The following is a 24685-nucleotide window of genomic DNA, read 5'->3' as shown; positions in this document are numbered from 1 at the left end:
TCTCCCCTGGCTATAGTCCTTGCTGTCATCTGCATGGGCCTGGAAAGTTGGTCTGGAGAGCACATTGGGGATCAGGACAACTATCCAGTCTGGACACCCAAGATTAGACTGTCAGAACTGCCTTTCTGCCCGTGCCCCACTTGGGAGTAAGGGTGGCAGAAAGGCTGGGAAGGGCTCTGCAAAAAGAGGAACCAGGCAGAGTGAGAAGAGGAGGAGGAGGGGGCCCCTAGTCACGAGCCCCAGCAGGGCCGGAAAGGGTTCTCCACCCCCATCAGTACAGACTCAGCTGGGGGTGTTCAAAGCCACAGGCCAAACCCAAATGAGGCAGGCAGCTATTGCTTTCCTGCCTCAGTTTCCCCTCTGTGCATCTGGGCACCTCACTCTCAGCTGCACACTAGGGCTGGGCCCTCGGAGGGCTGGGTCCCTCCAGTAACTGGGAAGACTGAACGTGAAGCCCTGAGGGGTGCTGGCCTGCCAGCCTGGGGCGGAGCAAGAGGCTGATCTGGGAGATCCCCGCCCCCGCTGGTTTCCTCCGGGGTCAGCGGGGCTCCTTATCAGTCTGGGCCAGGCGGCCAGGGCCTTATCTGTGCTGGCCCAGCATCCTCCAGCCACTGAGCCAGGGTAAGAGAGGAAACCGGCCACTGGGGGTGGGGAGAGGGTGGGCCAGCCCCCGGAGCTGCTCACTTTTCCTCGAGGGACCCACGCTGCTGCCATCACGGAGGCCCCAAAGCCCTTGTGAGCTCAGGAAAAGGTGAAGCCCAGACAAAGTGGCCAACTGCCTGGGGCACAGAGTGAAGAGGCTGGAATTAGCAGGGCTGTGGAGCCTATCCTGAAGCTGGAGCCATGTCCAGGCCCTGACTGACAGAGCCAGGGCACTTAGGCAGCCGGACCAGTGCTGGGGTAAGAGGGGAGCAGCCTGAAGGTGAGGGAATCCCCAACCCACCTGCATTCATTCATTTATTCCATCCTTCCTTTATTCATTTGTAGGAACCAACTAAGCTAGAGGGCAGGGCAGCTTCCCCAGTATCCAGCTAGGGACAGGGTAGAGGGACCAGGTGTCTCAAGTGTTTCTGGAATACTCCAGGCCCTGGGGGCCAAGAGTGAACCAGGATATCTAAGTAGGATGCAAAGGGGTAGATGCTGATGGGTGAGGGGGAATCACCAGGGCCAGAAGAAGGGTTGAGGCATGACTGTATGTACTGGGCAGTGCTAGCATTTTAGGTCATAGCGTCAACAGTGGGGTCACAGGATTAGTGAGTGGGACATTTTCAGTGGGGAGCGATTGTGCAGGACTTTCAGGGCCTGACAGGGACACAATGGGAAGAGCCTCAGGGTCCTAGATGAGGACCACAGGTTAGACCTAGACAGGAGCGGGGAGGTCAGTGAAGGATCAGTCAATCATGTAGGAATTTCAAGGACAGAGTATCAACAAAGGGTGTCAGAATCAGATCTAAGGGTCCCAGGTTTCACCATGGGTTCCCTGGCTTGCCCCTCCCTCCAGACTCCAGGTGAGAGAAGATTCTGGAAGAAGGGAATTTGCTTAGGGGATGGGCAAATAAGGCCTGGTGGGTCACAAACAGCTCAGAGACTGAGCTCATCATTACACAGCATCTCAGTGGGCACCTTCTGCCCTTGTGTCACACCCTCGTCCCATGTTCTGGCAGTTTCTGGGCCTACCCACCACCTGCCTTTGCCCACTGAACTGCCCCCCCCCCCCACTATCCCTTCCCTTTGAGGGCTCTGTTGGGCGAAGGGTATGTGTGGCATCTGATTCCTCCTCCCCACCCGCTTCCTTCCCTTCCACAGGTGAGCACCCCCTTGGGGTCCATGTGCCCACCCCAGACCCAGGCAGAAATGGGCCCCACCATGACCGAGAAGGCTGAGATGGTGTGTGCCCCCAGCCCAGTGCCTGTCCTGCTCCCCAAGTCTGCCTCACCTGCACCCCCAAAGGCAGAAGAGGTGGGCAATGGAGGTGCCTCATCCCCCAGGCTGCCCCCTGGTGTCCCGGTGATCAGCCTGGGCCACACTAGGCCCCCAGGGGCAGCCATGGCCACCACGGAGCTGAGTGCCCTGCAGCCCCCACTACTACAGCTCTCTGCCCTGGGAAGTGCCCCAACCCCTCTGGCCCTGCATTATCATCCTCACCCCTTCCTCAACAGGTCAGTGGGGGGCTGGGCCTGGGGGCAATCCAGGGCCAGGAACCTTGCCCCACAAGGCATTAGTGACCCATGAACCCTTACAGCCTCTACATTGGGCCGGCAGGACCTTTTAGCATCTTCCCTAGCAGCCGGCTGAAGCGGAGACCAAGCCACTGTGAGCTGGAGCTGGCTGAGGGTGAGTATGGGTTTGTGTCTGCATGGGGTTCAAATCTGTCCCATACCTTTCTGCAAGGAGAGGTGCTGCCAGTGACACAGATAGACAACAGCGTAACCCATCCGGGTTCAGTACTCATGTTACACCCATGTGCAAAACTATAGCCTCACAGCCAGTCCCCACACAACCAGTCACCCAACAAACAGTCCTGGCAAACAGTCACAAACAGTCCTGGCAAACACTGCATGGCACAGGGGCAACAAAATGGCAGCTCCACTCAAATGCAGCTACTCAGGAAGCATCCACTTGACAACTACCATGCAAGAGACATCCATGGGACCACAACTACACAAGGGACAGCCACACAACCACAGCCACTTGGGACCATGGCCACAGCCACAGCTGTGCATGACAGCCACCTGGCAACAATGACACAACCACAGCCATTTAGACCACAAGGCGCACATCTCCCTCAGACACAGACAGGACCACCATCACAATAAGAATACCTCTCAGACCCAGGAACACCCCAGCCACACACAGAGGCACATGCAGAAATACAGGGGCAGCTCCCCAAACTGGCAGCCACAAGGAAACATTTCTCAAGGGAATCTCAGCCATTGAGATAAAGGTGTAGATAGTCAGAGGCACAGAGGCCCCGTTATCTGCAGCCCGGCCTGTCCTTCTCTATATGGCTGAGGGTGAGGTGTGGGCAGGGTTGCTAACTAGCAGGGGAGCCACACGTGGATCCTATACCTGGAGCCCTTGGGTGGAGAAAACCCCGGTTCACCGCCTGTGTGTAAGTCTCCATCAGAGTGCTGGGTGCCTGAAGTGAGGGCAGGAGGAGGAGCCCCTTGGTGCCAACCCCTCCCCTCCTGTCTGCAGGGCAACAGCCTCAGAAGGTGGCCCGGCGCGTGTTCACCAACAGCCGCGAGCGCTGGCGGCAGCAGAACGTGAACGGGGCCTTCGCAGAGCTCAGGAAGCTGCTGCCCACGCACCCGCCGGACCGGAAACTGAGCAAGAATGAGGTGCTCCGCCTCGCCATGAAGTACATTGGCTTCCTGGTGCGGCTGCTGCGAGACCAGGCAGCTGCTCTGGCAGCAGGCCCCGCCCTGCCCGGGCCCCATAAACGGCTGGCGCACCGAGGCCCAGAAGACGGCGCCCGCCGTGGGCCTTGTCGCCAAGTCGAGGCGGTGGCGCACCTGCAGCCCGAAACCCTGGCTTGCCCCAACGACAGCCCCATTGGGACGGCCCGTCCCATCAAGACAGAACAAGCAGCTGTGAGCCCAGAAGTGCGGTGACCTCGGTCGCCTCTGAGCCAAAGGGCACTGGGAACTCAGCCCTGGGCCGTCGAAGAAGGGACAGACAACGCACTGAGCTTATTCTGGAGCGAAGTGTCCCGCAGAGGGACCAGTGAGGATGTACCCTTCAGGGGAAAGGTCCGGGATCTGCAAGGGCGACCATCACCCCTAGGGGCCTTGCAGACCCTGTTTATCACCCGCCGCCCGCTGGAAGTGGTCTTGCCCCCATTCTTCTCCTGGAGGTGATGTCCAGAAACCAACAAGGCAGAGCGGTCATCGGACCCAAGTGGTGCCTCTTTTTTGCGGGCTAGGGGCACAATGAGGTGGGGAGGAGTCGGGGAGCCCTCCTCTTCTCGCTGGCTCCCCCTTCCGGAAACTCGAGGATACAAGTGCCTCGACGGCGTCGGCAGCGCGCCTGGTGCGCGGAGCCCACGCGGGTACCCCCTTCCCCGATCGCGTTAGCGAAGGCTCAGGCGCTCTTGCTTTTGTTTTTCTTTATTTCTTTATTTCACATACACATTAGCCATTCAATGGAGAAGCCGGAGAGAATCAGGCAAAGATGGTATAACAGAAGCGCAGTGACGGGGGGGGGGGGGGGGGGGGCAGAGAGGGGCAGACGGGCTGGCTGCCTACTTGCATTCCGCTAGGACACTGAAAACCCAGAAAACAAAACAGACAGTAAACTACCCTTGTTTCTTATGTATCTCAGTGCAGAGACGGGGGTGGAGGGCAGATAGAGGGGAAACCAGGCTGAAGAAGGAAGAGAGGGGGGACAGGGGACGCTAAGGGGAAGCACACCAAATCCATTAGTACTATATATAGAGATACTCGTATATACTGCGTTTCTTAGCCTAAGAAGAAACTTGTTTGACGGGACGGGCGGCCTTTGCGGTCCGCGATGCTGGTGCTGGTCGGGCGCACGGATCTCCCGGGAGGGGCTGAAGCGGGGCTGGCCCAGGCTTACTTGCGGGGGTAGGGGGGCGCCCCGAGGGTAGGTGGGTGGAGGGAGCAGAGGCGGGGCTGAGGTGCCCCTCGGGCTCTCGATTGGGGGACAAAAGTTCTCGTGACTTTATTGCTCCTTTATTTTCTCTCGTGTGTGTGTGTGTGTGTGTGGGGGGTCCGTTCTGCACGGTCGGGGTGGGGAAGTAGTGGGTCGTCTGAGCCACCCTGCCCCTCTGGGACCCAGAGCGCGGCGTCCGCTCCGCCAGCACGGGGGTGAGAACAAGGCACTAGGTCGGCCGGCCAGCGCGAGGGCGGGTGTGTAAGGCAGTAGACAGGGCTGGTTGAGGGGTGGGGGGTGAGCTGTGTGCGTGCGTGCGCAGGCCTGGGCGAATCGACCTGTCCGCTTGGCTGGTTCTGTCCTGGAGCGTCGAGCCTTTCCCGTGCTCCCCGGAGGGTGTCGGGGGTGGGGATAGGGAGGAAGAGTGATGTTGAGTCGGGGGCGCCAGGGAAGGGCGGGGAGGAAACTACCAACTTGGTGAGCGCGCTCCTGATAATGCTGGTGAGGGTCAAGTTGGCGTCTGGCTCAAAGAAGGGCGCTCAAGGCGGAGAGGGAGGGAGGGGACATTTGTTCGTTGGCATTGACCTCTGCGGGGGAAGGGCTGGGGACCCCCGCCGCGCCCCTGTGCCGGGACGGGGATGGGGCGAGGAGGGGGCGCCGGGCCCCAGGGAGTGGACGCCCAGGGAGACCCGCGGCCAGAGCTGCCCCGCCGCTGGGCGCATGCCGCTGTCCCGTTCCGTTAAACTCAACAAAGAAGGGATATGCGTGTTCCTAACAAGTGCAGGATATTTAACTGATCATAAACTTATGTATAATAGTTTGTGGGTTTTTAAAAACGTACTTTATAATGTAAGAAGCACCAGGGTTTTATGTTTAATTATCTTAAAAATAATTTTCTCTCGTCCTTTTCCTTTTAGATCTTATGTTGATTTTTTTCAATGTTCAGGTGTTTTTATTTTAACTCTAAAATGTGAACGTTTCCTTCAGCCCTCCCACCGAAACTGAGAACGAACGACGAAACAAATAAAAACCCCAGATCATCCTTGTCAACGCAGGAAAACGACTTAAAAAAAAAAACAAAACTGAAAACGAACCAAAAAAGAAAAAAAAAAGGAAAAAACACTCAGCTTTCGTTATCCCCGCGAAGGGCGGGGCAGGCCCGGTTCTTTTAGCGTCCCCAGAGCCGCGAGGACATTACAACAAAAATAGAATTTTTCTTAACAATCTCTTAACATACAAAGATAGGAAAACTCTCTGATGCATTGCACTTGGTTCAATGAAAAAAAAAAAAGTTCATTTCCCCCATATATATTTTTTTTGTTTTTTTCTCTTCTAACATGTCCCCACATCTCCTGTGGCCCTCGTCGCCTCTCGCCTGTCCCTCATAGCGACACTTGGGAACGGAATGGCCCCACCCCCCACCCCCACCCTGCCTGCCCCGACAGCCCCGCCGGGCGTGCTCCGTCCCGGCCCAGCTGGCCTGCAGCTTCCGACCTCACCGGGGCAGGCGCCCCGCAAACCCCGGCTCCCGCCACGCCCGCGGCCCCCCCCCCCCCGCGATAGTCTTCGAGGGAAGGGGCGAGTGCGGCCGGGCAGGGGGTCCCTTCTGCTCCCCTCTCAGCTCTGACCCTGTTTAGCCAACCAAACTGAAAAATCATTGCACTTTGACCGCGCGTCACGCCCGGCCCCCCACCCCCACCCTACTCCCCACGCCCACCCCCCCAAGGTTCCCGCGGGATCCCCAGTCCCCTGCTTCTCAGTCTCCGTCCTCCCCTGGGCTGCTAGCAGATTGGGAGGGCCTTCGCTCAACTTCCGACAAAAGCTACCCTCAGGGCTAGCTACCTGTGGCTTACAGCTGAGGAAGAGGCGCCACCCGCTGGCCCCCCCCGCCCCAGGTGAGGGCCCTGTTCTCTTCCCCAGCCAGCTCCCTCTCTCCCTTCCTTCCCTTGGCCTGCTCCGCCGCTGCCTCAAACACTAGATTCACAATAAATAAAACCCATAACCCACCCCTATGGTGCAGTGTTGGGTTGACTGACTTTCGGAGGATCCTGACCTGTGCTTTGTGTTTCCATACGGTTAAGAAAGAGAGAGAGGCACGAGGATTTAGAAGGGGTCCAAGGAAGGGAGATGCAGGGAGAAGGGAGTAAGGCACAGAAAGACAAGCCAGAGGGGCCAAGTCACACCCTGGATCGGGAATGGGCGTGCTTCTGCTCCCCTCCCTTCCAGGGGTGCTTCTGAAGACCCTCTGGACAGCCCCCCCAATCTTCCCTTGGGGGAGGAGGGGCTTCAGTGGTGGGGGAGCTACTTCCTGTGGTGTTACCGGATTGTTCCCAAGTTGCTCAAATGGAGGGGGAGTTCCCAATTGCAACAGCAGAAGACCGGAACACTGAATGCCCCACCCCAAAATAAAGAGTAAAGACATTAACAGCTAAAGTCCAGAGTGAAGTGGCCACTGGGGTGGTATGGTGGGGAAAGTGAGGAGGGGGACAGAGCTCCAAAACACTTTTGAAAAGGATGACACCCAACACCCTCCAAAGGAACTGAAAGTGGGCTAGCAGTAAGCCTACCTAGAGCAAGTGGCGGCTTAGCTGAGGACAGCGGTGGCCACCCTTCTTCCTTGCTTGGCTCCAGGTCCCCTTCCTGCTCCACTCTCTGGTCCGGCCACAGCAGGGCTGTCTGCATGAGGGGCAGGGGCAAGGACCAGTGGGGTGGCACAAGGGCTCCTGCATGTGGGCTGGGGTCTAGCGGTGATCTGGGGCCCATCTCACTTCACTTGGGCCATGGCAGGAGGGTGATGTTCCTGGCCTGCCTGCGGAGAGAGGGAAGGGTAGGCACCTGTCCCATGCTGGGGCCAGACCTTCGAGAGCATTCTTTTTCCTATGAACTATATACAGAGGGGTCCCAGGAACTACCCCTGCGGCTCAGGGTGGGGTGGCAGAACACCCTCCATTCCAGGAGCACAAAACTAGCTCCAGGGGATGCCCCCTTACCATACCATGGGGTGGGGGGAGGGGAGCTTCTGGCTCAAGGGTGGAGCAGGAGGACTCAGGCCGACTGCCTCACCCAGTCCAGAGCAGCTGAGGGAAGAAGCCAGAGGCCAAGGTGGTAAGGGAAGGCGGGGTGAGGTCTGGAGGGAGTGCCCTCTGAATCTGCACCCCTACAAGCTAGTCTTCTGAGTTCCCTAGTGAAGCTCTGGCCCTGCTGAGGGTCGGGCTCCCCAGGAAGGGTGGCAGACAGGCCCCTTTGAACAATGCTGGTTGCTTTGTTTGGGGATTTCGTTCCTTCCCCAGAAGGCCAGGACAGGATGGGGGAGGAAGGAAGTTCTGCTTCTTTCTTTCTTTCTTTCTTTTTTTCTTTCTTTCTTTCTTTCCTCTGCTTGGCAGAGTCCATTTTGCATGTTTCTGCTTGGCTGCTGGTGCACAGCTCTGCGAGACCTCTTCCGAGGGGTCTCAGAGAACTGGACTGCTTCGGGGGCCTGCAGGGTCCCTGGGCTGCAGGAGAGAGGGGCTGAGTGGCTGACGACATCTAATTTTTGCTTTTCGGTGGGGCTGGGCTGGGCTGGGGGATTTTTTTCCACGTCTCAAAATTTCTTCTCCCCCGTTTGAGGAACCTCTTCTTTTCATTTTGTCATTTCTTTTGTTGATCTTATCAGAGGAACCAGGACTGAAGCAGGACAAAAAAGAGGTGATATTGAGAACAACAGGGGCAGGCCGCTTCTCATTCCCTCCTTCCTGGCCCTGTGGCTGCAGGTGGTGTCCGAGGCCCCTGGAGGGTCCAGGGTCAGTGGAGCCAAGGACAGCAACGCTCCACGCAGAGGTACACCCCCATTCTGCCAGTCCCTCCTATGGGAATCCTGCCCCCCAGTGCTAGAGTCCAGCTGGCCTTCCCGTGGGCACCGTGCCCAGCGGGTAGGACCCCCATGGCTGGCGCTGGCACAAGCACAGACCTGGGATCTGGCCATGTTTCTAATTGTTTAGGTTTTTGTGAGGGTCCTGGAGGGTGGGGAGGATGCCAGGCTGGAGCTTTTGTCCCCAGAGGGGTTTGGGGAGTGGGGTGGGGGTGGCCCAGCTTCTTGCTGAGTTTTTTTTTTCTGTCTCTTTGAACTAAAAGCAAAAATTCCCATCTGTACACCCCAGCCAAGGTCCCACAGGCTGAAAGGCTGGGGATAGGGGGACACCACATGGCTTCAGTCCCTAACAGTGCTAGTCCAGGGGAGGAGGCCAGGCGACACACATCCCCCCTCAATCCTCCATCCCTTTGGCAGCCATTTTCAACCAAGAATTTTTAAAACATGCAACATCTGACTATTTAGTCAGGGGTACTGACCTCTTTTCCCTTATATTGTCAAATAAAAAAATAACAGCCAACACAATAGCTGTCTGGTGTGAATGAATCAAAGTTATACCTATTTTTGTGTTATGCCAGCAAAAAACATTTTTTGGTGTGCCACAGAATTTTAGAAATTAATTTATGTGTGCAATGAGATGAAAAAGGTTGAAAATCGCTGCCTTAAGGCAATAGCGTTCGGGCAAAGATATCAGACTCCCAAAGGCAGACAGCGCTTCCTTCAAAATGCCACCAGAGGGCGCAACATTCCCAGAAATGGGCCTTGATGGCCACTCAGCACAAAACATACCGTTTGGGACACCCCTTCCCCGCACCCTATCATTGGCTATCTGGCAATATCCTTCACTAAAGGCTCTGGCCCCACCTCCTGGCCAAGGGGTAAGGCAGGAGACATTCTCTATGGCCTACAGCGCCTAGGTATGTCTGGGGTACTCTCGGGACAAAATGAGGGTCCCTGAAAATGCATCTCAGGACCTGTCCCAGTCTTGCTCCAACCCCACACAGAAGCTAGGCGAAGAGAGGGTGGCTGACCTGTCCCAAAGCAACACAGCCCCTGGCTGTGCCGGGACTCAAATGCAGGGGCAGTTCAGAGTTGATGCTCCTAACTACTGCATGTAGCATGCTCATCCTGCCTGGGGCCAAGGCTGCCACGTCTCAGCGAAGGCCTGGGGTGGCTACATCGGCCAACTTTTCAAAAGACACCAAAAATCCAGACAGTATTTCATGTAAAAAATTTCCAATATTTAAAACACTTGTTTTGATCACACAGATTATGCCTGTAGGCCAGACCTGCCCCTCAGGCTCTGGTTTGGGACTGCAGGCAATAGTCCACTGAGATGGAGAAGGTGAGTTTTACAGTTAGAAAAGGCCTCAGAGATTATCTAGCACTTTCTGCGACAATGGAAATGTTCTCTGTTTGCACTATCCAGCACAGTAGCCACTAGCCGCACAGGACTTCTAAGCACTTGAAATGTGGCTATTGTAAGGGAAGGACTAAAATTTTCTCTAGTTAGTTACTTGATTTAAATTTAAACAGCCACACGTGGCCAGTGGCTATCCCATTGGATGGTGGAACTGGAGGGCATTTGGAAATGTGAAGATTGGGTTGTTATAGTGACTGGGGTGATACTGGCATTTACTGGGTGGACAGATGCTAAACCGCCTGCCACGTGCTGGGCAACATGCACTGAGTGAGCCCTGTCCAGAGTCTGACATGGTCAACCAACTAAAGGCCAAAGGGAGGCTTATGGGGGTGGGGGTCTGGCAAGGTGTGGGGGAAACCTGGAGCCGAGGCACCTCTGGTGTTGGGGGAGCAGCAGCCAGCTCCTGGACCGCAGACGCAGGGAACTGCTTGGGTGAGCTCCCCTTCCACTGGCCTGGGTGCTCGCTGGGACCCCCTTCCCGAGGGGAGGCTGGCTACACTGGAACCTACACTGCTGTCCTGGCTGTGAGCCTGCCCCTCCCTCTCCTTGTGAGGGAAAAGAGGCCTGCTCGGTCCTCCTGCCCTTGGCAGACCAAGCCACGGCCCTAGGCTGGCCCCTCTATGGTTTCCTGAGCTGCACAACAGTGGGACAGCCACCAGTGCTCAGACTTGGGGGACTCCCTCAGAGGAGGAAGTCTCCAGTTCTAGGCCTGGAGTTAGGGACAAAAGCAACTCCAACAGGGTCCCCCACACGTCCCCAAGGGTTCCAGGAACAGGGATCTGCTGCCAAGCATGGAGTGGCTTTTCTGTTCACCCCTCTCTTATTTCCTGAGCCAGGTCCAAAATTGATTAAAACTAAGTAAAAAGCGCTGCCCAGGGAATGACAAAATTGCTAAAATTCTCTTTTCTTCCCTCATTCTATTGTTCTCTCTCCATCTGGTGCTCCAGAGATCAGCTAAAGTCACTGGTTACTGTGGAAACCGACCCCCACTGTACCCCTGGCGCCCACCTGCTGCAGCTGCCTGCTTGCCCCCAGGCCCAAGGGCTCCTGGTTAGGCTTGTCCATCTCTGATCCCCTCACCACCATACACACCTGCCTGCTCCCAGCCAAAGCCCAGGCCTCTTTCAGGAACAACCGGGAGGACAACTGTTTCCCGAACTTGCCTCAGATTCTGACTTGGCCCCAACATCCAAGCAAAGTGAGCAGAGAAAGTGCAGAAGGGAAAGCACATGGAGGTGGAAACGAGGTGAGCGGGGGGGGGGGGGGGGGGGGGGGGGGCGGGCTTGTGGCTGTGGTCCCCCAGAGCAAAAGAGCAGGAAAGCAAGCAGGGGACAGAGCTCCAGGCAGCCTGCTGGCGGCAGGAGGGAGGGAGGGCCGGAGAAGATGGAGCCCAGCAGCCCGGTGCCAGCCCAGAGCTGGGAGGGGAGGCCCGCCAGAGGTCCCTTCCTCTGGCACCTCCTCCCACCCTCTGCCAAGAGGGCTCTCCCGGGCTCCCTGGCACAGAGTGGAGGGGGCTGGCTCCAGCCTCTGCTCAGAGCCATTGTTTTTCTTCTCAACACCCCCAAGTTCAAGTTCATCTGGGTGTTACATCATGTCTGGTTGCTCTTGGAAACCAGACGGGTCAGACGTGACTCCGGGGAAAGGGGGTGGGAAGCTGGAGGGGCCTGAAGTTCCTCTCCCCTCCCCTCCTTGCCACTAGGGAGCTCTGAAGTTTGCAGTTTGACAAAGTTTTGGGGTTTTTTTTTTCTTTTCTTTCTTTTTTTCCGAGGGAGGGAAAGGAAAAGGGAAAAAACAAAACCTCAAACCACACACACAAAACTTCTATCCACCAACTTTCTCTGGACTCAGGCCTCAGAGCAGAGAGGGAGCAGGAGCTAAAAGAGGTGGCCTGGGGCTCCAGGCTGAGGCCGATTTCCCCAGGGCTGAAACTTCCAAGGCCCTGGGCTCACAGGGCAGTGTTTTTGTAAAAGAAGTCCCACACTATAAAAACTGCCCCTGCCCTCCTCCTGAAGATGCTCCCTGTGCCGCAAGGGCCCTGGGCTCCAGAGACTCCCCAGCCTCCTGGAGACAGGCATGGGAAAGGAAGGACCATGTGCAGAGAGTTGTCCAGGGGCACCAGCAGGAGGGCGAGGGGTGGTTGGGTGTTTCCTTGTAAGAACTGGGGGCAGATGGGAGCAGGACTGGAAGCTCAGAAGCTTGGTCACCCTTCTGACAGGATTCACAGGGTGTGGGAGGAGGGGCCTCCAGGCGGCAACGGGACCTGCCCTGCCCTTGGCACCACAGTCCCTGGGCAAGTGATCCACCAGGCTGGCTCTGTCCCTCCTCCACCCTTTGCCCAACCCACCCAAAGCCAGGGAAGAGGGGAGGGCCGGGGACCAGGGTTTCCAGCAGAGCAGGAGGGGAGCGACGAGGCAGACGCTGTCCTCCTCCTCACTGGGCCTCAGGCTTCCATCTTTGCTTCTACGAGGCCTGGCCCAGTGCGCCTCAAGCCTTGAGTCCTTGGCCACCTTCCCCAGGGCCAAGATTGTAGGAGCTAATTATCCAATTAACTGATTAGCCAGGGGCCTGGGGAGGCAGGCTCCGCTGGCATGTAAAAGCCTGGGTCCCCCAGCCCCTGTCTCCCGGACTAACCCCAAAGACCCTGGCCTCTCCCGTTCTCCCTCTGCTTATCTTCACACTCCTACCTGAGACTGCTGTGGGATGTTCAGAAAGTTGCCGTCCCGGGGTCCGATGCTGACAAACCGGTTGGCAGAGGAGGCGCCTGTCGTTGCGAATGCTATGGGGGGCAGGAGAGAGAGGAAAAAGTCCCATGAGGCCTTGGGGTCCCACCTGGGCACTGCCCTTCGGGGCTGCTGAGAGAGGGAGACACTGGGTTAGACTATGCTGCCCAGGTTTAGGATGGCAGTGGAAAGGACAGGCCAGAGGGGCCCCTTCATCCTCTCTCTCACCAGCAACACACACTGTCCCCCACCCCCAGCACTCTGCCTCAGCCAGGCATCCTTTTTCCTCACCAGAGGTGAGGGAGGGGCCCTGGAGGCTTCAGCTGAGGTCCCACAGACCCAGAACTCGCCCCTAACCAGGCACTGGGCAGGGCCAGGTATAGGCCTCTTCTCAAAGCATCCAAAGGGGGTACCCTTGCTTTTCCTCTCAGGTCTGGAGAGAAAGGAGACCCAGAGGGTGGGAGCTCTGGTAGATCAGCCCCACACTGCTTGGGGAGGGCTGTCTCGGGCTACCTCTCCTATCAGGGCGGCTAGTTGAATGCTGCACCCTGGACAGTCCCAAGGAATGGAGCAGCGGCTTGGGGAACTCGAAGGGGCCGAGGGAGGGCTGGCCAGATGGGGTGGGGTCGCAGAGGGGTGTAGGAGTTGGCTGCTGGCCAAGGCTCAGAGGCGACAAAGCTCAGGCCCGGCAGGCATTCTCTTCTTCTGATGGATGAGCCAAGTAATATGGTCCTGTGGTCCCCAGGGCCTGAGACAAGCAAAGCCCCAGGGGCTTGGGTGCCTAGAGCAACGGTTCTGGGGTCTGAGGGACCAAACAGGCCAAACAGCCCTCGCCTCTTCTCAGGAGAATCCTGGCAAACTGAGTGCAGGAAATGGGCCCTGCACCCCCAGGAGAGGACACCCCTGAGTGGATGAGCACAGGCTGCCTGGGACCCCCCACCCCTTGCTCTGTACCAGATATACCCAGGAACCCCATGCCCACCAGCTTCTGTCCAGAAGTGCCGCCTTGTAGCCTGGTCCCCCTCCCCCACCCCGCCCACCTCAATGACCATGACCATGACTTGATGTCATATGGTAAATGCAGATGGGAGGATGGCATGAAGAGGATGGAAAAGGGGAAAGAACTCAAACCATAAGAGAAGGTGAGACAGAGAGCGCAAGACGAGAAAAGTGGTGAGATGGGCCGCCCCGCCCACCGCTGCCCCGGAAGTCCTGGCCTGAGGCCTGCCGGCCCCCAGAGCGCCCAGAGCAGTGCCCAACCCTGCCCCCATGCCCTGCCCGAAGACCGCACGCTGCCCACCCTCCCCCTCTCCTGTCCCTCACGTCGGGTCTACCTTGGGCCTCCCAACTCAGATTTTTCTCTTCCCTTGGACAAAAGTTGTCATTGGTTTAAAGAAAAAAAAAAGAAAGAGAGAGAGAAAGAGATGAAGTAAGCCAAGGTTCAGAGCCCTCCCTTGTCCTTAGAACATCCAACCTGGGGAAGGAATTGAGGGAGGGAGAGGGATGGGAAGAAAAAAAAAGAGGAACAACAGAGAAACCAAATGTGAGACTGAAGGGGAGGGGGCAGGGGCTGGCCTGCTGCACCTTTAGAGGCTTAAATGGAGGGGTGGGGGGCAGGCAAAAAGGGGATGGTGGTGGCGTCGCCTTGTGGTCACATTTAATTTTCTTGGTGTGGGGGGAACGACAAACAACAACAACAAAAAAAAAAACTGAAAACCGAAAAAAAAAAAAACAACCAAACAGCAATCAGGCATGAAGATGGCATGGCTGCGCCTCCCTGTCCCTTCCCACCCTGGCCAGCACCCCAGCCTGAGCCCCACTGTGCTCCCCCTCCCGCCCCCCAGGGGCCTGGGCCAGGGGCCCAGGCTGAGTGGGCGGGCGGGCAGGGGGGCTAGTGGTGTGCCGGCTGGTGTGACTGAGGCCGGGTGGCCATGGTTGGGGGGGTTCAGCTTTGCTCTAGTCCGGGCAGGTGGGAGGCTCCGTGGTGCTCTGGATTGGGGAGGATTTGGTGATGGGCAGGGCGTGGGGGGCTTTTCTTTTTGCAGTGGAGACTGTTTGGATGGACCGGGGACACTGGGCGTTGTGGTTTCGGTTTCATCGTCCACTTACAAGGTGATGGAGGAGTCAAGGCGGCGCCGTCTGGGGCAGTGCTGGTGGATTTGGAATCAGGCATAGGAAGGGGCACAGGTCTGGCCACTGGAGGCGGCGGCGGTAGCAAAAATGACCCCGGGACTTTGCCCTGGCCGCTACCGTTGGGCTGCGAACAACATAAATAGAGTGACGCATGAAGGCACATCACACACAGACACACGCTCCCCTGCGCGGCCACGCCAGCTCGCTCCTGTGAGCGGGCGCTCCTGTGCAGGTGCAGAACAGGGTCCTCTCCTCCAGGGCACAGGGTGAGTGAGGGTGGGAGGCCTCGATTTGGTCTCTCAGGTGTTTCTCTCTCTTTTTTTTTTTTTCTTTTTTTTTTTTGTGGTCCTCTTTTGAAGTTGTAGGAGGAGGAAGGGGAGTGTCCGACGGGTGGTTTGTTATTTCTTAGGGAACATGTTTTAGGTACCGAAATGTGCCACTAGCCACAGAACAGCTGTACCTAGAACTCTCCTATTCCTGAAGACCTTCTCCTACAGCGCAAGAGATGCACCAGCTTGTCCTTTCCCCTGTATCCCCCCAAACACACACACATGCCCACCTCTGTGGGCTCCTAGGGTGAGGCCGGCTGACCCAGCTGAGGACTGCAACCCTCTGCCCCACACCATGGCCTGGGGGGAAGGCTGGGTGCTGGGGGGTGGCCCTCAGCTCTAGCAGCCCGAGGATGGGTGCAGTCTGTGGCTAGAGAAGAGCCCAGGAGGAAAATCCACTGCGGCCACTCCAGTCCCCATGAGGTTCTCCGAGCAGACTTCCTTGTACAATGCCCTCAGAAGCCAGGTGCCAGGTCTCCAGATCCACTCCTCATCCTTTATTCCCTCTTGTGCATCAAACTCCCGTGCATGGCCTTGCGTGTGTCAGCCTTTGGGCTTCTGGGGACCTATGTGCCGCAGAGGAGGCAAAGGTCCCGGCCTGCTGCAGGCACAGCTTCCCTGGAGAGAGCTCCCTGGAGCTCTGGGCACGTACCTCCCCCTGCTCTGGGGACCGTGTCCCAGAGGACCACTAGTAGCCCAGGCTCAGGGGGCTGGGCCAGAACTCCTAGTTCTAAACCAGCCCCTCATGGGGCCAGGCTCTGTCCTCCCAGCCAGCCAGGTTCGAGAACTTGGGAAGTCGCTGTGCAGCTCCTTCTGCTGGTAGCCCACCCTAGCAGCCTGATGTCTCCAGACAGCACTGGTTTTGCCTGGATGATGACGAGACTCGCAAGGGGTCTCCCCTATGTCAAGTGTGCTCATCAACTCAGTGCCCTTGGTGCCCAGCTCTGTACTGGGCACTTTACTCATCTTGTGCCCAAGCTGCCAACGAATCTGTAAGACAGCAGTTCTTGTTTGGGGGCAATGATGCTCCACAGGGGGTACTGGCCATATCTGGAGACATTTTAGTTAGCGTAACTTCTGGGGGATGCAACTGGAAGCTAGTGGGTAGAGGCAGGGGGTGCTGCTCAACACTATGCAATGCCCAGGATGGCCTTTAGGACAAAGGCTCGTGGGTTCAAACGTTATCAGTGTTGTAGGTTGGAAACCCTCCTGCAGGGGAAGCTCTACTCTCCCCTTTTCACAATCGGGCAAACAGGCTCTGTGTAGCTAAGTGGTTTATCCAAAGTTGCTGGACTGTAAATGGTGAGGCCTGAAGTTCACAGCTATGTCTGTTTGACTCCAGGGTCCTGTGGATTTCTCTAGCAAGCTCAACAATCCTCTTCCCCAAAGCCAAAGGCACTCAGACCTTTTCTGTCCCCTGAAACCCTCCCTAGCTCTGACTGCATCTGAAAGAAAATACAACCTCCCCACTGGGCACTTAAGGTCCCCATTGTGGAGACCAGATGGGCTCTTCCAGCACTTGTGCCCTTATACCTCTCCTCCAAGTACTTCCCAATGCAAATCTACTGGTGCTTCCGGACACAGCCTAAGCAGCTGGGCTGCACACCTGCGCACTGCAGAACACTGTGTCTAGAATGCCTTTTCCTACACCCTTCAAGGTCTGCTCACAAAACACTGTCCCCGACATGGGGACCAGCTAGACTACCTGAACCACCATCCATCTCGCTCTACCCTGTTCTTCCAGGATGCTCCTGACCTCCACAGGGGCCTCTGAAGCAAACTGCCGTCCAAGCTCTGCAGTGAGCCACAGGATGTCACCTCTGCGTGGCTCAGCCTGCTAAGTTGAACTGAATAGTGCATCCTGTTGCACTTTAAAACTATAGAGCCTCAAAGCTGACTCGTGCAGGCCACGCCCTCAGAACTCTGGTCATTCTACCCACCATCCTTCACCTTGAATGACCAGCATAGGTCTGACTTGTCCCTCCAAATGGTTCCCTTCCCGCCTACTCAGAGGCCCCGGACAAAAGCAAGCAGTGGCTTCTCCCTGTCTGTGTCCTGGGCTGAAAACTCTTCGTGCAAAGTGTCATTTCAGAAATGGTCCCTTCAGTTCTGGGCGTGGGCCAGAGGGGTTTCCAGCTCTGCAGGACTGACGCTGAGACAAGCAGCAACTGCCTCCCCTCCTTCCCACCAAGGCAGAAAATCCCACAGACCACACAGCCTCACCCCTCTTCTTCAGGCCCTGCTGAGCCTGGGCACCCCCCGGGAGGCTGGGACATGGGGGCTTTCCAAGCTCCCAGGACAGCCTCTACCTCCTTCTAGTCCCCAGAGCCAGTCTGTGCCCACGAGGAGCTAAATTGCTAATCCCACCCGATAAAATGAATCCCAGCTTGATACGGCTGGACATCAAAACCTGCTGATTTACATTTGGTTTCTAGAAACAACTTCCAACCAGGCTAGGCTGTCTCTGCTCTGGCTGGGGTATAAATTGAGGTTCTTAAAATCTCAAGGTTTTATGACTTTGCAGCACCTTAAAACCTCATAAGTTAAGAGCTAGAAGTACACGCTAGTGACAGATGAAGGCAAGGGCCTGGCTGCTCCCGCGCTGGTGGTAGAGGCTGAGCTAGAAACAGGCCTCCTGCCCCCACTGAGCCCTGCAACCTCTCCACTGCATTTGCTTGGTGGTCTCTTCTTTCTGCCAGAAGAACAGCTAACAAGGCCTCCTGTTGCTGCTCTTTGCATCTCCTCTGAGAAGTGTCTCCATTGGCCTTGGCCTTTACTGATGTGGTTCTTTTCAATCAGGGCCTCATACTGGGGTCTGAGGGTAGGCCACAGGGGGCACCTGGGAACCTGTCAGCAAATCAGCTATAAAATTTTTGTATGAACATATTTTTCTGTAAAGATGATCTGTAACTTCAAATTCTCATGGAAGTTAGGAATTTACTCTTCTAGGCTCTGAATCAGGGGCTCTCAAAGTGGTCCCCTGACCAGAAGCAGCAGCAGCATCTGGGACCTTGACAAGAAAGGCAGATGCTCAGGCCCACCCCAGACCTGCTCAATCAGAATCAGAAGGAGCCCAGCCACCTGTGTGTTTGCAAGTCCTCCAGGTGACCCTGGGTGCTAACTACTGCTCTGGAGGTGGCCACGGAGCGAGTGCAGCCTAGTGGGGCCACCTCCTGCTGCTAAGTCAGTTGCAGAGACTGGGCCTCTGGCTTTCCTCCTGCACAGCATGGTGCCGTCTCTAGTCTCCTCTCAGCAGCTGGCTCCCTTGGAGCAGGCTCACTGCAGACACCCCTCCTCCGTTGGGCACACCAGATCACAAGAAGAAACCCAAAGAGGCAGCTCCCCAGCCGAGCTAGCCTCCCTGTTTAACCAGGGTAGCTGTTTACCCTGTCTGCAGCGTTTTGTCTATGGTCTACTTAAAGCAAACATCTGCCTTGAGAAAAGAACCTTCTAGGCCAAGTGAGACCCTAAACTTGAACAGTCAAGTCAAGGGAGAGGATCAGGACTCAGCCATCAGGACGCCCTGGGGATGGACCTGCTCTCTGGGCTACAATGGTCCCTTACGTTGGTCTCATTCACTCCAAACCCCAGCTGCCTCTGTAAGTGAGAAGGCAGGCAAGACAGGGCTCCTGGGCTCTCTGCTCCATACTCCAGAAGCCCCGAGGGGCCCGGGACATGGGCTGGCAGTTCCTATAGACTCTGCTGGCATCCCTGGTGAGCGTGCAGGAGTTGTCAGGGGTCACATCCTCTTTTCTCTGAGTGCCCCTACGAGTGGACAGAGCCATCTTGTCCAGAGAGGTGGGCAAGGCTCTGAGCGTGTTAAGGAGCTGCAGAGCCAGCAAGAGAAACTCTTGAAGGACACAGGGGGAAAGGAGCTGGAAAGTAGTAGGAGGGAGAGCAGGAGGGAAGTGAGAGGGAGTGAGGAGGCCTCTCCATCAGTAATAAACCAGTACTCAGCAAACGCCCACCCTGCGCGGGGCACATGAAGGGCCACCACCTGCACACCCTGGGTGTGGTCTGACAGGGGTTTCTGATTTGCTTCCCCCATCACGGTCCTTTCAGGGACCTCCCCACCTAACCTCTCACAGCAGGCTTCTAGGCTAGACTTGCTGGGGCACAGGAACTGGGCCTTCTCGTAATGCAGCTTGCTGCTGGGGCTCTAGAACCTTTCCAGAGATCTAGAGACCACTGTGTCCCAACCCAGAGCGGTCTCCCAGGGACTAGGTGAGGACCACTGTCCCGCTGAAGGGTTGCCTCTGGCCTCTGGCTGCCTGGGATCATTCCTTTGCCGAGCAACCCCACATTTATGCTGGTCAGTGACCAGGGCCCTAGGGCTCACTGACAGAAGGGTAGTGTCTGCCCCTGCCCCCGACCCTGCAGAGCTCCATGGGAAGCCAGTCTCTCCCAGGCCGAGGAGCAGGGCTGCGTTACAAAACCATAAGCAACCTGAAAATCACTTGTTAAGAATCCTGCCAATGAGAGTCTCTATGATAGCCCCCTGCGGATCAAGGCCTCTGGAGGGAAGGGGTGGAGATGCCCCAGCAGCATGCTAAAGGCTGGAAACATTCCTGATGATCAAGGCTAGGGAGGGGGTAGTGCTTCCGGCTTCCAGTGGAAGGGGGCCCGTGGATGCTGTTTAGCACCCCACAGGGCCCAGGACAGCCTCACACCACAGAAAACAGCTCCAAATGTCAATAGTGCCAAGGTTGGTAAATCTTGGTCTGGAATCTACCAAATTCTTGCAGCCTTAAGGTTTAAAAGGGGTGTTAGAAGATAAGGGGTCTGGCCCAGGTTGAATAGCTCATGGGTACACTCCTGGGGTAACAGAGACAGAAGAGAGGGCGAGAAGCCTGAGCAAGGTGGGCCCCCTGCTGCCCCCACTTTTCTGGACCGTGATGGAGAGGCCCCGGCACGATACACAGACCCCTACCCCAGACCAGAAAACTAGGGCGTTTGCACTGCTGGCTCTCCACTGCTCCAGTCCCAGGTGGGCTCCCGGCTCCGGGGCCTCTTCCTGTGATCCTGACACCGACAGACAGGCGCAGAGATGAGCTGTGGTGGGCCTCCTGGGCCTCTGGACTCACCTGTCCGGTGGCCTGGCCTGAGCCATCTGAGCACACAAACTGCACAAACTCCTTCAGAGAGTCCTGCCCGTGGTGGTGGTGGTAGCGGATGGTCGGGTGTGTGAAGTACGGGCTCGACTGCTGGATGATGGACGTGGAGGGGAAGTGCAACGCTGACGCCGTGGCCCGCGGGCTCCCTGCATGCACGTGGGCAGGAGAAAAAGGGTGTCAGAGTGTAGAAGGTGAAGGAAACTGCTGGTCAGGGCACTGAGGATCCAGAGGGAAAGAGAGACTGGGCGGGAGCAGGGCCAGGACCAGGGTGAAGAGAGTGAGGGTCTGGAGCCTGGTACAAAAGTTGAGACAGTGCAAAAAAACCTCAGTGATCAAAGTAACACTGTAATACAGTATTTTTAAAAATCCAGTTGACAAACTAAGGCCTGCACACCAATCAGCTGCTTGTCTTTGTAAATAAAGTTTGATTGGAACCAGGGCTGGGGTTGAGGTGAAACAAGCGAGGCAGGGTCAGTCCAGTCTTTTGTTTAAAATTACATTTGTGGCCCTGGCCAGGTGGATCAGTGGATAGAGCACCATCCTGGTGTGCCAAGGTCATGGGTTTGATCCCTGGTCAGGCACATAGGAGAGGCAACCAATGAGTACACAAGTAAATAGCACAATTAAGTGGAATGAGTTAATGTTTCTCTCTCTCTCTCTTCCCCTTCTCCCCACTCCGTCTCCCATTTTCTTTCTCTTTCTCAAATCAGTGGAAATTTTTTTTTAAAAAATTAAAATGAGGCTTTGGCCTGTTGGCTCAGCAATAGAGCGTTGACCCTGTGTGTGGAAGTCCCAAGTTTGATTCTCAGTCAGGGCACACAGGAGAAGCGACCATCTGCTTCTCCCCTCCTTCCCATCCCCCTTCTCTCCCCCTACCCACACCAGCCATGGCTCCATTGGTTCGAGCACGTTGGTCCTGGGTGCTGAGGATGGCTCCACAGAGCCTCCATCTCAGGCCCCCAAAATAGCTCACTGTGAGCATGGTCCCAAATGGGCACAGCATCGGCCTCAGACAGGGGCTGTCGGGTGGGTCTGGTCAGGGCGAACGCAGGAGTCTGTCTCTATGTCTCCCCTAATCTCACTTTAAAAAAAAATTAAAATGAAAATATTGATATTTGCTCATTGTCTGTTTTTGCAATAATTTTAATTTTTTTTAAATACTGCATTAAAACATCATTTACTTTGACAACTGAGTTGGTTTTTTTTAGGTGAGAGTTGGGGAAATAGTGAGGCACACTCCCGCATGCACCCCAATTGGGAGATCTACCCAGCAACCCTGTCCAAGGCTTCTCAGTGCCTGAGGCTGACTGACTGACTGACTGCTCCAGGGGAGCTATCCTCAGTGCCTGGGGCCATGCTCAGACCATCAGTCCACCACTGGCTGCAGGAGAGGAGGGAGAGACGGGGAGAGGGGGGGAGAGAGGGGGAGAAAGGGGAGAGGGGGAGAGAGATGGGGGAGAGAGAGGGAGAGAGAGGGAGAGAGAGGGGAGAGGGAGAGAGGAGAGAGAGAGAGGGGAGAGGGAGAGAGAGGAGGGAGAGAGAGGGGAGAGGGAGTGGGGGAGGGGGGAGAGAGGGGGAGAGAGGGGGAGAAAGGGGGAGAAAGGGGAGAGGGGGAGAGAGATGGGGGAGAGAGAGGGAGAGAGAGGGAGAGAGAGGGGAGAGGGAGAGAGGAGAGAGAGAGAAGGGAGAGGGAGAGAGAGGAGGGAGGGAGAGGGGAGAGGGAGTGGGGGAGGGGGGAGAGAGGGGGAGAGAGGGGGAGAAAGGGGGAGAGAGGGGGGAGAGGGGAAGAGGGGGGGAGAGATGGGGAAGAGAGAGGGAGAGAGAGGGGAGAGGGAGAGAGAGGAGAGAGAGGAGAGAGAGAGGGGAGAGGGAGTGGGGGAGGGGGGAGAGAGGAGGAGAGAGGGGGGAGAGATGGGGAAGAGAGAGGGAGAGAGAGGGGAGAGGGAGAGAGAGGAGAGAGAGAGAGGGGAGAAGGAGTGGGAGAGGGGGAGAGAGAGGGAGAGAGGAGAGATGGGGAAGAGAGAGGGAGAGAGAGGGGAGAGGGAGAGAGAGGAGAGAGAGAGAGGGGAGAAGGAGTGGGGGAGGGGGAGAGAGGGGGAGAGAGGGGGAGAAAAGGGGAAAGGGGGGAGAGATGGGGGAGAGAGGGGAAGAGGGGGGAGAGATGGGGAAGAGAGGGGGAGAGGGGGGAGAGATGGGGAAGAGAGAGGAAGAGAGAGGGGAGAGGGAGAGAGAGGGGAGAGGGAGAGAGAGGAGAGAGGGGGGGGAGAGGGAGTGGGGGAGGGGGGAGAGAGGAGGAGAGAGGGGGAGAAAGGGGGAGAGGGGGGAGAGATGGGGAGAGAGGGGGAGAGAGGGGGGAGAGGGAGAGAGAGGGGAGAGAGAGAGGGGAGAGGGAGAGAGAGGGGAGAGAGAGAGGGGAGAGGGAGTGGGGGAGGGGGGAGAGAGGGGGAGAGATGGGGAGAGAGGGAGCAGGGGAGGGGGAGAGTGGGGAGAGAAGGGGGGAGAGAAGGGGGAGAGAGGGGGGAGAGGGGGGGAAAGGGAGCGGGGGAGGAGCAGATGGTTGTTTCTCCTGTGTGCCCTGACTGAGAATGGAACCCGGGATGTCCATAAAGTCGGGCGAACACTCTATCCACTGAGCCACTGGCCAGGGACGATAACTGAGATTTTGGGTGCCCCCTCACATTCTGAGGTCCAGGACTTGGATGGGAGCCTGGATGAAGGAGGAGAAGAGGCATACACGACCCTGCTGCACCTATGCAGGACAGGCCCCCGTGATGTGCACACACATCTCCTGAGTGTGAATGGGTGTTCACCAGGCCACTGCTGCCTAGGCTACATTCTTGTGAGCTTGGCCCCATCACATTTGCACATGTGTCCTGGCACACGCATCCTCACACACACACAACTCCCACCTTGCTGCAGGCCCCAGCGCTTCCCCGGCCAGTCCTCTCCCTCCCGTCTGTTTCCAATCAGCTAGCTCTTGCTCTCAGTTTCATTAGGGGGCTGAGGAAACTTGGCTTCTCTCTGGAGTTCATAAAAGCTGAGTGGAGCTGGGCCGGCTGCCTCCCCACAGCCAAGGGTCTGGGCTCCCTGCCCCCACCTTGATGCCACCACGCCCTGCCCCAGTGCAGGCTGCCTCCGGGCTCCCGGCCAGGAGGCCCTGAGGAGGAAGCCAGGAGGGTAAATTTTGCTGTTTTCTGTCCTATAGAAGGACCCAGGAGATGGCGGGTGGACACACGGCTGTGTCCAGAAAAAGTTCAAGCCTCTTTCTGCCAGGTGGGTGCTGAGGAGGGTAAGAAGCAAGTGACAGAGCGGTGAGGCTGGGGATTCAGCTCCCACAACTTCCTGCCCTCAGGAACAGCGAAGTGTTCTCCCTGCCAAACGCTTTCTCTCAGGACAGGAGCAAGAGAGCCCCCAAGTCAGCAGCTGGTTCCACTCCCCGGACAGCTGCCCGAGTGCCACTGCTGATCCCCGGGTCCCTGTGAGTGCTCCTGTCAATCTGCTCCCTGTGCCAATCTGAGTTGGTGCTAGGAAACCAGACCCTAGGCTTGGCCAGGAGCTGGAGAGAACAGCTGAAAGGAGGGCAAAGGGAGAAGCCTGAGCTCTCTCTCCCAAGCACAGCGGGAGGGGGGGCGGTCGGGCGGGCCTGAGGCCTCTGCTATCAGAGGAGGCCTCAGGACAGGCTTGCGCACACATCCACAAGCACACACAAGCACGCACAACCCCGGCACACATGCACATATGCACCCAATGCATGCACACACAAACACATCTGCCAGCACACACACAAGCGCGTACACACATGTGCACACAGGGAGTGAGAAGCAAGTAGGAGGGGCCTCGGGGACAAGCTGAGGATGTTCCGGTCAGTGCTGCTGTGGAGGACGGGCCCATTCCCTTGCCCACCTGCTGCCATACCACAGCCCGCTTGGCGCTGTCAGTCTGATGGCCCCTGGCCCCTTCCTCTGGCCAGCTGCCCCTCAGTGCTCCACCCCCCCAGCAGTCCCCCTCCGGGCCCCTGTTTCTCACCTGGTCTGACTCCAGCAAGCACAGGCAGCGGGTGGTGAGTGAAAGCCATGCGCGGGGAGCTGCCCTGAGAGGAGAGGGCACTGCAGAAGTCCAGCTTTCCTGACTTCTTTAGAGAAGCCGGGCCTGGGGGGAGGAATCAGCAACACAGGGCAGGTTTAGCTGGGCCAGGGTGGGAGCAGGGGAAGGCAGGAAACCAGCAGCTCACTCCTCTCTTTGGGCCCCTCCCAGCTGCTCCTTTCCCCACTGTGCTCCCTCCGGCCTCCTTTGCCCTATCTGGCTGTTTCTCAGGTCCTGTGTGCAGACAGCCAGTAGTACTAGGTGCTTCTGACAGGGAGGAAAATGAGGCACTTGCATTGGGGGGGCCCAACTTACCCCCTGACATATATACTGAGTTTAGGGAGCACAGATGAGAGGGTGGGATGCAGGCCAGGGGCCAGGAAGGGCACCGGGCAGAGCTGGCCAGGCAAGGTCTGCCTCAG

The 24685-nt window shown here is 57.2% G+C and overlaps 2 protein-coding genes across 7 annotated transcripts in view; one reads left to right on the top strand and one right to left on the bottom strand.

Annotated features, from left to right (window-relative positions):
- The first annotated feature begins 300 nt into the window (after positions 1-300).
- LYL1 (LYL1 basic helix-loop-helix family member) lies at positions 301-5785 on the top strand. Of its 2 annotated transcripts, XM_066271996.1 has the most exons (5): positions 301-621; positions 696-900; positions 1807-2159; positions 2243-2334; positions 3199-5785. In XM_066271996.1, exons 3-5 carry the CDS (start codon positions 1828-1830, stop codon positions 3612-3614), a joined length of 840 nt encoding a protein of 279 aa, XP_066128093.1. In that variant the 5' UTR covers positions 301-621; positions 696-900; positions 1807-1827; the 3' UTR covers positions 3615-5785. The 2 variants fall into 2 exon arrangements, with proteins under 2 accessions (XP_066128093.1, XP_066128094.1); XM_066271997.1 differs by having other exon boundaries at positions 301-922.
- Positions 5786-7125: 1340 nt separating this feature from the next.
- Positions 7126-24685, bottom strand: part of NFIX (nuclear factor I X) — a 98015-nt gene continuing 80455 nt past the window's right edge. For 3 of the 5 annotated variants that reach the window (XM_066271986.1, XM_066271989.1, XM_066271995.1), the window contains exons 7-11: positions 24207-24329; positions 20151-20326; positions 14714-14861; positions 12569-12660; positions 7126-8277 (exon numbers count right to left, since the gene is read on the bottom strand). In XM_066271986.1, the coding sequence (XP_066128083.1) occupies positions 8263-8277; positions 12569-12660; positions 14714-14861; positions 20151-20326; positions 24207-24329 (554 nt within the window). In that variant the 3' untranslated portion in view covers positions 7126-8262. The remainder of the gene's footprint in view (positions 8278-12568; positions 12661-14713; positions 14862-20150; positions 20327-24206; positions 24330-24685) is intronic. The other 2 variants (XM_066271993.1, XM_066271994.1) reach the window with 2 other exon arrangements.

This window comes from Saccopteryx bilineata, chromosome 1 (genome assembly GCF_036850765.1).
Source record: "Saccopteryx bilineata isolate mSacBil1 chromosome 1, mSacBil1_pri_phased_curated, whole genome shotgun sequence".
Classification (NCBI taxonomy): Eukaryota; Metazoa; Chordata; class Mammalia; order Chiroptera; family Emballonuridae; genus Saccopteryx; species Saccopteryx bilineata.
The sequence above is the reverse complement of the archived record's forward strand: the minus strand, read 5'-3'. Positions and strand labels throughout refer to the sequence as shown.